The 16,757-nt window shown below is 37.9% G+C and overlaps 1 protein-coding gene across 1 annotated transcript in view; it reads left to right on the top strand.

The window, feature by feature from the left end:
* The window catches only part of LOC124596375 (protein quick-to-court), a 319,173-nt gene that overhangs the window by 265,349 nt on the left and 37,067 nt on the right, over window positions 1–16,757 (top strand). Inside the window, exons 6-7 of the mRNA XM_047135488.1 lie at window positions 3,745–3,919; window positions 5,511–5,606. Coding sequence (XP_046991444.1) covers window positions 3,745–3,919; window positions 5,511–5,606 — 271 coding nt within the window. The remainder of the gene's footprint in view (window positions 1–3,744; window positions 3,920–5,510; window positions 5,607–16,757) is intronic.

Below are 16,757 nucleotides of genomic sequence, written 5' to 3' on the forward strand. Positions count from 1 at the left end.
TCCTAGTAGCTTTCATCAGTTAATGTCGCACCCGCGTTACCTGTACGCTAGATGTGTTGCGTACCTATTGTGCGTTACCGCCTGACCGTCAGTTTCTTTAAGTATGTGATCAGTCTCTTACTAGATTCCTCCAAAAAGCAGAGGCACTAACTCATTTAGTAACGGAGTGACGATGTACAGTGAGGTCACAAAAGATGTCGGATACCTCGTAATATTGTGTCAGACCTCCTTTTCCCCTGCAGCAACTCGATGTGGCATGAATTCACCAAGTTCTTGGAAGCCCCATGCAGAAATATTGAGCCACGCTGCCTCTATATTTGTCCATATTCGCGAAAGCTTTGCTGGGGCAGGATTTCGTTCACGAACTGACCTCCCATAAATGTTCAGTGGGACTCATGTTGGGCGATCTGGGCGCCCAAATCATTCACTCAAATTGTCCAGAATGTTCTTCAAACAGGCCGCAAACAATTATGCCTGTGCCATGCCGCATTGTCATCCATAATAAATCCATGTTTTCAGTCAAAGATCGGGTCAGTTGGAGCAGAGGACCCAGCCCATACCATGTAAACACTGCCCATACCATTAAGGAGCCACCACCAACTTGCACAGTGCCTAACTGACATCTTGGATCCATGGCTTCATGTAGTCTGCACCACACTCGAACCATACCGTCAGCTCATACCAACAGAAATCGGGACTCATCTTACCAGGCTACAGTTTTCCAATTGTCTAGGGTTCAACCAATATGGTCACAAGCGCAGGAGAAGCACTGTTAGCAAATATACTCACGTCGGTTAACTGTTGCCACAGCCTATTAAAGCCAAATTTGCCTGCACTGTCCTAATGAATACGTTCGAGGTACATACCACATTGATTTCAGCAGTTATTTCACGCAATGTTGCTTGTCTGTTAGCATTGACAACTCTATGCAAATGCCACTGCTCTCAGTCTTAGTGAAGGCCATCCGGCATTGCATTGTCTGTGGTGAGAGGTAATACCCAAAATTTGGTATTCTTGGTACACTCTTGATAGTGTGGATCTTTGAATACTGAATTCTCTAATGATTTCCGAAATGTTTCCACCAATGATTTTCACACTCTACTGCGAGAGGTTCTCCCACAGGACATGGTAATAACACCACAGGAAGGGACAGAGTCAGTGGAGAACCGTGCCTTACCATGCCACATGGGTGCTGCGGAAATGTAGTCAAAATACAACTACTGAAGAATAAGTTTAGATTAACGCAGAAAGAAAATGACATAGCATTCTTAGAGTATAAGTATATAAATTTGCTCTCTCTCTCTCTCTCTCTCTCTCTCTCTCTCTCTCTCTCTCTCTCTGTGTGTGTGTGTGTGTGTGTGTGTGTGTGTGTGTGTGTGTGTGTGTGTGTGTGTGTGTGTGTCCGCATATATATATATGTATATATATATATATAAACAAAGATACACACAAAATTCAAGCTTTCGCAACCAACTGTTGCTTTGTCAGGAAAGAGGGAAGGAGAGGGAAAGACGAAAGGATGTGGGTTTTAAGGGAGAGGGTAAGGAGTCATTCCAATCCCGGGAGCGGAAAGACTTACCTTAGGGGAAAAAAGGACAGGTATACACTTGCGCGCGCACACACACATATCCATCCACACATATACAGACAAGCAGACATATTGGCAAAAACAGAAAGAGAAAATAAGACGACAGAAAAGATTTCGAAATGCAACAGTGACAATAACAAACGTAATTGTTGGGTTCAAATTAATCATTATATATATATATATATATATATATATATATATATATATATATATATATATATATAATGGAAGGAAACATTCCACGTGGGAAAAATTATATATAAAAACAAAGATGAGGTGACTTACCGAACAAAAGCGCTGGCAGGTCGATAGACACACAAACAAACACAAACACACACACAAAATTCAAGCTTTCGCAACAAACTGTTGCCTCATCAGGAAAGAGGGAAGGAGAGGGGAAGACGAAAGGAAGTGGGTTTTAAGGGAGAGGGTAAGGAGTCATTCCAATCCCGGGAGCGGAAAGACTTACCTTAGGGGGAAAAAAGGACAGGTATACACTCGCACACACGCACATATCCATCCACACATACAGTGTCTGTATGTGTGGATGGATATGTGCGTGTGTGCGAGTGTATACCTGTCCTTTTTTCCCCCTAAGGTAAGTCTTTCCGCTCCCGGGATTGGAATGACTCCTTACCCTCTCCCTTAAAACCCACTTCCTTTCGTCTTCCCCTCTCCTTCCCTCTTTCCTGATGAGGCAACAGTTTGTTGCGAAAGCTTGAATTTTGTGTGTGTGTTTGTGTTTGTTTGTGTGTCTATCGACCTGCCAGCGCTTTTGTTCGGTAAGTCACCTCATCTTTGTTTTTATATATATATATATATATATATATATATATATATATATATAAAAAAAATAGAGGGAAACATTCCGCGTGGGAAAAATAATTAAAAACAAAGATGATGTGACTTACCAATTGAAAGTGCTGGCAGAGAGAGAGAGCAAATTTTCTTTCTTTTATTGTGTGTGCCACTTGATGACTCCACACTTCTGCTATTTGGTGAGTGGTCACCTTGACTCCTAAATTCTGAATTCAAATTCTTAAACCACTTTTTCAAATATTGTTGCATATGTTAACATATGAAATGTCTGATGCCAAAATACACTGAATATTTAGTTTATCTACATATACTCCCTGCTCCTCAAATACTTCCTTTGTTTAGAAAGCAAATGGTCAGCAACCCTGTTTCCTAGTTGCTGCACTTGCAAATGTCAGTATTATTTAACCCTTTCCAGTCTGTAATGCAGAGACAGGGCATCTCCATGCACTCTTATTTAAATTGCCATCACTCAGGCAGCTAACATGCCACAGAGATTTGCACTAGCCTCTTTGTGGAAACAATGAGGCCACTCACCAACATTAGGGTATACATTAAAAGAAAAAGTGCGCTTTCACTCAAATATGTTTATACAAGAATTACAATACAAAACTTTTCATTGTGTGATACTTTTTGGAACTCTTCAGAATGGTCTATTTCCATCATCATTTCACTCAAATTGTTTACAAATCAATCATTGTCAACATCAAAATCATTGTCACTCTTGTTTTCCCTTAGGCATTCCTCTAAATTCTCTATGATCTCTTCCTCAAAGGATTGTGCTAGAAGAACTAGCTATTTTATGCCTGCTAGCTGGAACATAATAATTACAGCCTTTCTCTCAACACAGCTGCTATAGTTCAACACAGAGTTACCACATGCTACCCTAGGTGGTAGCACTATGCACATTGCTTCCTAGTGCAGTCAGATTTGAGACTGTAGCAGGTGAGAAATGTGAAAAATTGTGTAAAAGGAGACTCGACATCGGAGTGGGAAATAAAATTGTCAATTTAGAGTGCCAGATGCTGTTGCAGTGGAAGGGGTTAAGTTCAAAGAGTGACGGTGTTGTGAGAAAGTAGCATATTTAAATCATTTACAAATACTTGAAGGAATGACTTGTCTCACTCCCTTCTTACCTCCATGCTTCTCTACATCCATTCCTCTCTACTTCCCTCCTACATTTCTACTTCTCTTCCACCCTATCTATTGCCGTCTCTCGATCCCTCTCTACCACCCGCTCTACTACCCTCCCTTGGCCCCCCCCTATCTATCTTGACTCTGTCCAGTACCACAAGCATTCGGTTGTATTGCATGCTTTAATGACAATTGCTTGTTTACAGGTATTGTGAACTACGAACTGAATATGATAAAGCGCAGGATAAGATCAGAGAACTGGAGAGGGAAACAGAGAGCCTGCGCAAAAGCATGGAGGAGCATGAAGAGAGGAATAAAAATATGTATTTGAAAATGTACATGAAGGGACAAGAGGCTGCCAAGTTTGAGCATGCAGATCAGGTAAGAACTTTTGTCTCCCTTTTCATTTTCTATCTGAAGTGTGACTTTTTTTTTGGAAAATGTTTCACCAGACTGTGAATTCTGTAATTATCTTCCTTGATTTCTTAAAGGTGTTCAACACAGTGTGGATGTGTAAACCGTCCTACTGTTTTGGCTTGATCTTTTTTGTACATTATGCATTTTTGCTTATGTGTTGGAAAATGTTAATTGTGTGTTTATATGATCCTAAATAACTCATGCAGAAGTATGGAAGAATGCTTGAAACCTGTACTCACATAAGCAATTTAAACTTGTTGATGATACTTCCACTGTGATTCAAAACTTTGCAACATTACCTGAAGAATAAAATCTATCAAAAATGAGAGTCATTCACTCTTCAAAAATCAATTATGATGATGTATTTCATCTTTGTCCATTATGATCATGTTATAAGCGAAACTGGAAACAATTCTCCTTAGCTGAAAAATAAATCTATCAAAAATGAGATTCATTCACTCTTCAGAAATCAGTTGTGATCCAAGATAATACGTTTCATCTTTGTCAATTATGCCCATATTCTAACAAAAACGGGAAACATTTCTCAGTTACAGCTAGTTACAGAACCTTTGCAAGGTCACTGGCAAATTTCCTTTATGGAAAATCTGAAGAAGCCTGAATCTGGATTTCTGTGGGATGATGTAAATCAAACTTTTAACATGTTTGTTTGTTTTGAGCAAAGTTTTTTCAGTGAGAGAAATAAAGTATATTTCCGCATGTATGCAATCAGGTTACGTAACATGTCTATGCAAACAGAAACTGATACGTTACATTTCCATTCTTATAAATTGTGGAGGATTTTTTTAAAACAGTTCATCTACACTGAGTTCTGTTTTCCTTTTTTTTTGCTTTAAATGTCTTTATCTGTTAGATAATTCTATCAAAGAGAGATATAGCTCTCTCTCCACGCATGGTAGTGAGATAGAAATAATTTTTGATTTGTTATTTTTTCTCATGTGACATTTGCAGTGCAGTTAACACTCTCAGCCATTTATATTTTTTCTATGTATTCTTTAAACCAATTACACATTAAGCAGAAGCACTTGGCCATTGTAAATCCTAGAAAGAAATGTGATTAGAGGAAGAAACCTCTGCCACAGAGTTTGTTAAGCTCTGTAATACAAATGCTTGCATCACTTGATTAATTAGAACCTTTGCCAGTTTATTTATTGACTCATATCTTGCCCCATCAAATGTATTTCATTTAAACCACACCTGTTTTGTTAACTTCATTACTGGTGGAACATTCTGTCCATAAAAAGTGTAATTTTATTTGTAGTAGTGTGTTAAGTATTAATTATTGTGTGTTATATATTGAAATTCGAAAATGGAGTGGTAAATAAAACTTCTGACATCCAAGCACTCTGGCTTCCTATGCTGAATCTGAAGGATTCAACAGTCTCTTGCACCTTTTGGAAGTTGTTTTCCCCCTTAGAATTCTAGTTTTAACATGATTACATACTTCTCATAAATTAACTTTGTCTTAACTTAACACAGCTTTGACATTCATGTTACAGTAAAAGCAAATAAAATGATAACATACATGCTATTTCAGGTACTGGAGTTTGCACATAAGGCACCAAATAGGGTGTCAGTTCCAGAATTATTAAAACAGTTGCAGACAACAGAAAATGAGCTGGAACATATCAAGGTGAGGTTTTGTGATGTGCTTTTAATGTGTTGCATGGTACATCCTGGTGGATGTGTTTCTGTTTCCCCAGCAGACTTTGTCACAATCCCTTTAATGTTTTGTCCTAGTGTAGTTACAAATTTTGAATGGAAGCATTAAATGTGTTGTTTCTCTTGCACCTTAAAAAAATAAGAGAAAAAAGTAAACTGAAAATTATTCTAAAATAATGGCATCAGAATTCAGGTGACACTTAGGATATAGGGAAGGTAACTATATAATTTACTAACACACACTGTTGCACACCCTGAAATGTAGAAGCTCTGAAATGCCTAGAATATTTGAACCATACCTATTACTATATCTGTTTGAGAAGAGTGTTTTTAAAGGGTGCAGCTGTGATATGTTGTATGAAGATACAGTTAATAATTTTCCAATTTAAGAAATAAAGATATTTCTGGAACACATTATTCTTCTCAAGAACTTTCTATGATCATGACTGTTAGCCTGTCATACGTCTGCATCACCTACATACATACTCCATACTGTACTGATGTGGTTGATAAGCACTATATTATGATGAAATTTCCATTACTGTGCTGAATGAAAGTGATTCCAGTTTGAAGTTGCGATGGAATGATAGTACAAAAGAAACTGCTATTTATCATATGGCAATAGACACATCAAGGAAACATGAAAAAAGTGTTAGGTTTCAGATCCAGCAGTTCCTTCAAATGGCAAAATATGGGAACGAGTTTAGGGGAAATGGGAGTTTGTGTTGTGTCTAGACAAGACAGCCTAGACACAATGAGAGGAAGCTGAAAGGCATGCGCTTAAACTCGCGCAGGCTGGCGTGAGGTCTGAAACAGGATACGTAATGAATGCTATGAAGAAAAGTACGTAGCTTCTGGAATACTTAACTTTAATCCACATTTGTAGAACATTGCTCTTGATGATACATTAATAGAATCTCAATATCAGTTGAATACTGCGCCTTGCTAGGTCGTAGCAAATGTAGCTGAAGGCTATGCTAACTATCGTCTCTTCAAATGAGAGCGTAGTTGTCAGTGAACCATTGCTATGAATGTCGGCTGTACAACTGGGGCGAGTGCCAGTACGTCTCTCTAGACCTGCCGTGTGGTGGCGCTCGGTCTGCTATCACTGACAGTGGCAACATGCGGGTCCGACGTATACTAATGGACCGCGGCCGATTTAAAGGCTACCACCTAGCAAGTGTGGTGTCTGGCGGTGACACCACAGTTTGCACAGCCAGTTAGAAGCAGTGATACTCTCCATATAGTAGTGGTAATGAAGTTGATTACTTTCTTCAGGCAGATAATATGTGGTGTTAAACTCAATTTTGGAATGCACAAAATAAGATGGTAATTTGTTTGTGAAAAGCTGAAGTTTTAGGAGCAAGAGTGACAGTGTGGAAAAAACACAGCATGTTATTTTCTGACATGATGATGCACTGAGGGGGGAGGCTGAGGGAACAAACATCACCACTGAGGAATTGATGTAGAAAGTGTGTGCTAAGGATGATTTTGATGTGGGAGATGTTTGTTGGTGATAAATGTTAAGGCTAGGCAGCCACAATGAGAAAACTTAAGAAAATAAACTGGGGCCTGTCACACATATACATCATCTGCATAATCATCTATATACATACTCCGTATGCCACTATATGATGCATGACAGAGGGTACCTTGTACCAATATTGAACATTTCCTTTCCTGTTCTATTTGCAAATACGGCAAGGAAATTGACTGTGCATGGTCCTTAGGTAAAATGTACGTTGGTGGCAGTAGAATACTTCAACATTCAACTTCAAATGCTGGTTCTTTAAATTTAATCAACAGCATTTATTCCGGCCAGAAATTCTCCCTAGAGTTCACAAAGCATTTACGTAGTACTTGCATGTTGATCAAACCTACTGGTAACAGGCCTAGCAGCCTGCCTCTGAATTGCTTCAGTGTCTTCCTTTAATCTACCATTGTGAGGATCCCAAACACTCAAGCAGATCTCAAGAACACATTGTGCAATTGTTTTGTATGTGGCCTCCTTTCTAGATAAGCTACAGTTTCCTAAAATTCTCCCAATAAACTGTAGCTGACCATTCATCTTCACTACTACCATTCTCATGTGCTCATTCCATTTCCTATCACTTCGCAGCATTATGCCTAGATAGTTAAACAATGTGACTTTGTTATGCAGCACTCTACTAATACTGTACTCAGAAACACAAGTGTGTTTCCTAGTCATCTGCATTATTACATTTAGAGCTAGCTGCCATTCATCCTGCCAACTAGAAATTTTGTCAAAGCCATCTTGTATCTTCCTGAAGTCACTTAGTGATGACACCCCTGTACACTACAGCATCATCAGCGAACAGCCACAGATTGGTACTTGACTGTTTGTTAGATCATTTTGTATATAGAGAATAAGAATGGTTCTAGTACACACTCCTGGGGCACTTGTGACTGTATCCTTGTCTATAATGAACCTTCTTCATTGAGAACAGTGTACTGGGTTCTATTACTTAAGAAGTCCTCAAGCCACTCATTTGTCTGGGAACTTATTCTGTATATTCATATTTTTGCATTAAATTTGCCATAAGACACTGTGTCAAATATTTTCCGGAAATCTAGGAATATAGAATCTGCCTGTCACCCTTCATCCATGGTTCACAGGATATTGTGCAAGAAAAGGGCAATCCAAGTTTTGTCTGAGTGATGCTTTGTAAATCCATGTTGATTTGTGGACAGAAGATTTTTCCGTCTCAAGGAAATGTCTTGTATTCAAACTGAGAATGTGTTCAAGAATTCTGCAGCAAAACAATATTACGTACATTGGTCTGTAATTTTGCTAGTCCATTCCTTTACCCTTCTTATATGCTGGAGACACATGAGATTTTTCGCAGCTGGACATAGCATTAGGTGACAGATTCATGATAAAGCAAAGTAATAGGCCAGTGTCATTGATACACGCTGTAAAATCAAATTATGATTCTACCGAGATCTGGTTACTCATTTATTTTCAACTCTTTCAATTGCATTTCTGTGCCAGGGATGCTTATTACTATGTCCTCCACATGGGTGTCTGTTTAACAATCCAATGACAGTATGTTTGTGCAATCCTCCAGCATGAATGATTTATTACATGCAAAATTTAAAATTTCAGTTTCCCATTTGCTGTATTCTATCACCACAGCAGAGTGGTCAACAGTTGATGGGATAGAAGCTTTCAGACCAATTAGCAATTTTATGGCAACAGAATTTTCTCAGGTGCTCGGCGAGATCTTTCGCTAACATTTGACGGTGGTTTTTGTTGTACACTTTACTTGGAACATACTTCTCCAGAGTGCAATTTCCAATCCGTTTACATGCTTTTCTGATAGGGTGAACCTATTGTGCATGCAGGCCTGAAAGGAAATAATGACTTTGGCACACATTCTGAGAATGGCGCATCAGCAGAAAAGGCTTCTGTCTCTGTGCTGTTATCAAAACTAGACCCATATTAATTGGAACTGCTTACTCCAGTGTGCTCTCTTTATATCATCATTGGATAGACCAGAGTTGGTGTATTTAGCCATAAACAATGAATAACACACACATCACAACTATTTTAGAAGTACACCTGAAGGTTTGTCCGTTTTTGTGTTTATTCTTACAGCCAAGTGGAAGGCACCATTGAACTACTCGTATGTGATTCCATTCATGCAGACCGATAGACAGACAGACAGAGAGACATATGTTAATATTCATCTCTAGGGAAGATAAGAAGATAAACAAAGACAATACCGTATGTTATATAACTATAAGTACACCCAATACCTGGTCACTCATCTGCTTTCTGTAACACAGTATTTTGTCTGCCTTAAGCTGAGGGTTCATGCTGCATATTCTTGAGACAGATGCACATTATTCTGATTTCACCTTATGTAACATTTGTTTACTAAGAGGCTCTATTTACGAATGAAAGTTACATAACAACCATCTTCACATAGTGATTTTCAGCTTATGCTTGATGCAAACTATGTTGGCAAATACCCCAGCCGGTAACCAGGGCTATGTTGGAATGACACACTCTCTCCAGATATCAAATTATGGGGTGCCTAGAACATCAGTAGCAGTGGAGAGTTGGAGCTTCTGAAACCCTCAAAACTTCACACTAAGAAGCAGCACATAGTTAGCATGTTGAGCATAAACACAATAGCTAAAATTGGTAAATTCAGACATGGAACCAGAAAAATGTATGATCACATCAGCATATACATGCTACAGAAAACCAGTTCCTTAATCAGTTATAAGTGTGAAATCAGCATCATGAAAATTATCGAACCTGATTTCTATATCCAGCAAAAAATTGTCCACAATCATAGACAGACTTGCTACTGTGAACATCAAAAACTAGAGGAGCCCTGAAGACTTTTAACTGTTTTGGGAAGAACTTGAGGAAACATGTATCCAAATATCACAGCACCAAGTGATAATTGTGGTAGATGATTTCAATGCACAAATAGGCCCTGAAAAGAAGCACAGAAGCGTAGTAGGTGGTTTTCCAGTTCACAGACAAGTCAGCCGTAATGGAGAAGGTTTTATCAAATACTACAGATAATTAAACTTAAAAATAATGTCAATACACTTCAAACAAGTGCCCCGGAGTGACTATATGAGTATCACAATGATATGGAGAGGATAGATTTTCATCACATAGAGGAGACAAGCACAGTAAAAGAGACTGCTAAAATATTAAAGCTTTTGGACAGAGTCCTTCTTATACAGCAGGAAACACACACAAACATTCGCACGAGCACAACTCTCTCTCTCTCTCTCTCTCTCTCTCTCTCTCTCTCTCTTTTTCTCACATACACACACGCACACACACACGGCCACTGTCTCAGTACTAGAGCCTTGACTGCTATGGTGGGTAACACTCTATACTTTCCATATTGTTTTTATTCCATCCTGGATTTTTTTCCATTGTTGAAACGAATATCAAGGAACACTTAGTTAAGCAAATGACAGTTAAATCACACGAGCATTAAAAAAAATGAAAAATGTGAAATTAACCAGAAAGTGTCAAAAGCCAAGCTGTGGAGCTGAACTGGATGAATTAGAAGAGAACTGCAGAAGAAAAACCTCAAGACTTTACACTATGACAGCTACACTTCAGAGTGGCAGTAAATAATAAAAATATTTAAAATCTTTTCTGAGTATCCAAATGAGCTATTGATCTTCAAAAGGTCACTAAAAACAAACCTGTTTAATGTAAAGTATTTTGACAATCAGATGAGACATTGAAGAAAGGGCTAAAAAGAATGATCAAGGGCAAAAGAATAATAGTGGTATAGGAGAACATCAAATTTAAGCTGGAATTATAAAATGGGCAGGTAATAAGATGATGATAAACACTATAATTCCTTAAAGATATACCATAGGATTAGAAGTTGGTAATCATCACCAATAAACAAGTAGAAACAACACAAAGATATAAATAACTACAGAGGGATATTTCTGCTAAATGGGATAGAAAAAGAGACAGAAAACAAGATTGGTGAAAACAAAGCAGTATTTTAAATAAGAAAGGTGAACCTCTTCTTTTATCAAGTTGTGCCACAAATTTCTTTTCAGTTAGTATCTCTTCTTTAGTTACTTGTCCTTCCCATTTTTTCTTTGATATTCCAAAATCTTTTATTCTCTTTTTTTTGAGTAGCTCATCATCTATCTTCCCTCATATACAAGGCTACACTTAGACAAATATCTTCAACAACGACGTCATATTACTTAAATTGATATTAAATGTTGATACATTCCTCTTTTTCAAAAATGTTTTTCTTGCTATCAGTCTGCATTTTATATCCTCTTTACTTTGGCCATTGTCAGTTAATTTACTCCACAAATAGTTAAACCCATCTACTACTTTTAGTATATCTTTCTCTAATGTCACCCCTTAGTATTGCCTAATTTAATTAGTCTACATTCCATTACTCTTGTTCATCTTGTAATCTTTTCTCAAGACACTTTTCTTGCCATCCACTTACTCTTTCGAGTCCTTTGCCATCTGTGAGAGAATTACACTGTCAACGACAAATGTCAAAGTTTTCTCTTTAGTTTCTTATACTGCTTGCTCAATGTACAGATTGCATAACTCAAGTGATAGGCTAAAAACCATGTCTTACTGTCCTCTCAACTACTGCTTCCCTTTGATATCCTTTAACTCTTTATAACTTCAGTCTGGTTTCTCTAAAAGTTATAAATAACATTTCAACCCTTGTATTTTATCCCCGCAGCCTACAAAATTTGAAAGAATGTAGTCCAGTCAACACTGTCTAAAGCATTCTCTAAATCTGCAAATGCTGTAATTCTAAGTTTACCTTTCTTCAATCTTTCTTGTAAGACAATACATAGATTTACTACAAAAATTTGGAAGTTGGAAAACAGGCAGTCAGTCTCTACATTTGCAGGTTTTAATGTGAAATACAACTCAATAGACAAACATTAGTTGACATCGTCGGGAAATTCTGTGTGGGCCACAAGATCGGAGATCTTATCATGCAGACAAAAATACCAAGTCTAAAGTATGACTTCAGGGAGTAGCATCAGAACCTTTTGGTATCAGGAGAGGAGTGATACAAAGACTCATGCTGTTTTAATTTAGTTTTGGGAAAAAATAATCTGGGAATTGAGAGAACAGTGGCAAAAAGAAGCACAGCTGTTATAAGGTGAGTTCACAAGAACAATCTAAGCGTATACTGTTCATACTTTGCTGATTAGTGGTCCTAAATGAAAGAAAAGATCAGGGAAAAATGCTTCTGCAATGACATCTCAGAAAACACTCTTGAAAATTTCATGTAAAAAGACAGAAGCAATGAAAATGCTGATGAACTTTAAAACAGCACACATAATAATAAAAGAAAGTTGAAAGTGGAGTGCAAATGATGACATGGACAAGACAAAGAAAATATTAAAAACATAATTATGAAAATGGAGTTTCTGTTAAAGGCTCATACAACTCATTTACATGAAATCAATAACCATAAAAACTAATTTTCAGCACTTGAAGATGGTAATAAGACCAGAAGTGCTGTTTGAATCCAAATGTCTTGCTCACTACAGGAAAACTGAATCCAAGGACATGAAGAAAGTAGAGACTAAAATACTAAAGTAGTATTTGGCCCCAGAAAGGAATGTGACATTTGGAAGAAAAGGCAAAATAAGAAACTGTACACACAGATCAGTGAACAGACAGATGAAAAGACAAAAAGGTGACTGAGGCTAGCCTGTGTATCTATATAATAAGCAACAGCAGTTTACCCAAGAAGATGTGAGAGTACACTTAGAAATGCTAGACCACCACAGTGTGGAAGGGAGGTTATAAAAGATGTAGAGGAACTAAGCCTAGTCACAGAAGAAATTATGGATAGGGAAAAGTGTTGTTGTTTTTGTGGTCTTCAATGTGAGGACTGGTTTGATGCAACTCTCCATTCTGCTCTATCCCATGCAAGCCTCTCCATCTCCAAATAACTACAGCATCCAATATCCTTCTAGATCTGCTTACTGTACTTATCTCTTGGTCTCCCTCTACAATTTTTATCCTCCACACTTTCCTATAATAACTAAATTGGTGATCACTTGATGTCTCAGAATGTGTCCTATCAACTCATCCCTTTATTTAGGCAAGTTGTGTCACAAATTTCTTGTCTCCCAAATTCTGTTATGCGATCGAGCCACCTGATCTTCAGCATTCTTCTGTAGCACCACATTTCAAAAGCATACAGTGACACATACAGATGAGTAATAGACACACAGATGGCAGATGACCATAACTGACTTTACGGATGGAGATTATAAGTCAGCACATGAAGAGAGATTGGGAGTGGAATGGCAGAAAACTAAAAAAGCATTAGTTAAACGTGGTCCACAAAAGGCACGAACTATCTTATTCGAATCATGTTGTCAACCAATAATGGAAATTGCTGTTTTGCAGGAGCAAAACTGCCATCAGTTGTCATTAACATATTACATCAAATCTGTGATGGTTCATTTAAAAAATGTGTACATACCGAATGTACCATATGTTTGGAACCTGAAAGACTGCCGGAAACATACAAAGTTTTCCCCCCTTCATAAAAAAAAGCGATAACAGCTTTTCCATTACATCTATCTTCCAGAAGAGTGCTGTAGTTATTGTAGAAATGTTACTTATTTCTGGTACTGAAAATATCATGTCTTATGAAGGATATCAAATAGCATGTGTTGACTCCTTGTATGATTCCCTGTAACATGGCTTCTTATCATGCCGTAAAGGCTGCACCTTAACACATTGATCAGTACTCTCCATTTGTAACTGCTTTCTTAAAGTCTATAGGTAGTATAAATTAATTCTACCCAGATCTTGAAAAAGTGATCTCTTGATTTTGAAACACTTTTCAGATTATTTATCCAGTATATTGCTGAATGTGTCTTGTCAAGGTATATAGATTTCTAGTTTCACTCTTAGCAGAGAGACACTGTTAAATCTTCCAGTTACTATAATCTTTCAGATACTATAAATTCATTTATCACGTATGGAAAACCTCATTTTAAGACTAATAATGAGTAGTCCAATGAAATTGTGTGAGGGCAAGCAGGTGAGGTGATATAAAACATACCAGTAATGCAAAAGTGTGTCACTTGTTATTATTTCTTTATTTACTTCAGTAATCTGTCTGGATTAAGACTCAACAGTCATTAACAATGTTTTAACTGTTGCTGGCTGTATATTTATAACCAAATATTTCTTGTTGAATCAAGATGTTTGCTAGTGTTACATACTCACACAGTGCTTTTTTGCATTTTGCTTGTAAATTGCTTATCTAAAACAGTTTATGCTAACAGTTTCTTAAAAGTCTGTTTCCTTAAAGTTAAAATAACTTATCACACTTTTTAAAAAAATTGTGCTGTATATTCTAATGTGTTTGTGTGCTTATTAGCTGGTTTTGACCAGGCAGTAACAGATAATACCAGCCAATAAAATTTAATTTGTGCATTGGGTCTTTGATGGAAACAGCTCATCTTTGATTCAGAAGATGTTGTATACAAAAATGGCCATTAATGTGTAAGGTTAGCTCTATTTATTAGCTGTTTCAAGTTCTCTGAATTGACCTAAACCCCTTTACATATATTTCACCCTTGGAGAAAAGTCAGAGAAGGCACAACTGTTTTTCTTGTCATTTGCATACTGTTGTTGGTAGTTATTTGTAAATCCAACTGTAGTCAGCAAACATCAGTTCGCCCCATTCCCCACATCTCTTTCCTAAATCTTTAGTGAAAATGTGCTGTAATTCATTGTTTCAAACACCACAGTTTTAGTGAAAAAAGCTGAATGTAAATATAACCAACAATAACAACAACAACAACTACTACTACTACTACTATTTTAAGCACTTGCTACACACTAGTCACTCTGTACATTGCAGAATTCGACTGCTGTAATCTAGATGCCAACAAGTCTGCAATATTTTTCTGCTCTAGTTGGCTTACACAATCATTTAACTCTGTGTTGTTTTATGTTACTGTGTGGACTAATTTCACTAGAAATGAGAGTGGTATTGTGCTCTGTTGCAGTGGCAATGTATTAGCACTAGATTCACCATTACCCTCATCAGTTACTATATAGGACTCAAATGAGACTGCAACAGATTTCATGAAGCATTGGCTGCGTGGCTAACTGTGTACTGAGAAAAGTTAATGCTCCCTTTTATTCTTTGAAAGGCCATGTGATAATGCTGTTGTCTTTCTAAAGCAACTATCTTACGCAATTTGAGGGATCTCTCCAGGAGCCATGAATGACTTTTTATGATTCAACCAAGGACCTTACGTATGAAACACACAACAGATGCAAGGATCTCTAAGCTGGTTATGGTCGCAAATATTATCATTGGCATGGCAGTTCATGTTGTAGTTTCAAAATTACATTTCTGAAAATATAGATCAATGTTTTAGCAGATTTTTTGTTTCTTAATGACACAGAATGACACCATACTTTCTAATCACTGTACACAAGCCAAACTAAATTGTAGCACTATTATAGAACCATTGTCTCACATTTCATTGCACATACAACAAAATATGGTTCTGACCTGTGGTCTAGGGGTAACGTCTTTGTTTCTTAATCAAAACGTCTTCGGTCCTGGGTTCAATCCCCGCCACTGCCTAAATTTTTATAAATAATCAGCATTGGCGGCCAAAGACTTCCAGCATAAGAAGTCAGCCTCATTCTGCCAACGGCCTTGTCAAAGAGGGCGGAGGAGCGGATAGAGGTTCAGGGCACTCTCTTGTCCCAGGGGTGGGAAATTGCCCCTAAAGGCGGATGAATCAGCAATGATCAACGACATGAGGATGCAGAAGGCAATGGAAACCACTGCATTAAAGACATGTAACGTGTATCCACAGGACATGTGGCCCGTAATTGAAGAAGTGTCATGATGATCTCTCCATTGGCAAAAGATTCCGGAATAGTCCCCCATTCGGGTCTCCAGGAGGGGACTGCCAAGGGGGAGGTTACCATGAGAAAAAGATTGAATAATCAACGAAAGGATAACGTTCTACGAGTCGGGGCGTGGAATGTCAGAAGCTTGAACGTGGTAGGGAAACTAGAAAATTTGAAAAGGGAAATGCAAAGGCCGAATCTAGATATAGTAGGGGTCAGTGAAGTGAAGTGGAAGGAAGACAAGGATTTCTGGTCAGATGAGTATCGGGTAATATCAACAGCAGCAGAAAATGGTATAATAGGGGTAGGATTCGTTATGAATAGGAAGGTAGGGCAGAGGGTGTGTTACTGTGAACAGTTCAGTGACCGGGTTGTTCTAATCAGAATCGACAGCAGACCAAGACCGACAACGATAGTTCAGGTATACATGCCGACGTCGCAAGCTGAAGATGAACAGGTAGAGAAAGTGTATGAGGACATTGAAAGGGTAATGCAGTATGTAAAGGGGGACGAAAATTTAATAGTCATGGGCGACTGGAATGCAGTTGTAGGGGAAGGAGTAGAAGAAAAGGTTACAGGAGAATATGGGCTTGGGACAAGGAATGAAAGAGGAGAAAGACTAATTGAGTTCTGTAACAAGTTTCAGCTAGTAATAGTGAATACCCTGTTCAAGAATCACAAGAGGAGGAGGTATACTTGGAA

This window comes from Schistocerca americana, chromosome 2, assembly GCF_021461395.2.
Source record: "Schistocerca americana isolate TAMUIC-IGC-003095 chromosome 2, iqSchAmer2.1, whole genome shotgun sequence".
Lineage (NCBI taxonomy): Eukaryota > Metazoa > Arthropoda > Insecta > Orthoptera > Acrididae > Schistocerca > Schistocerca americana.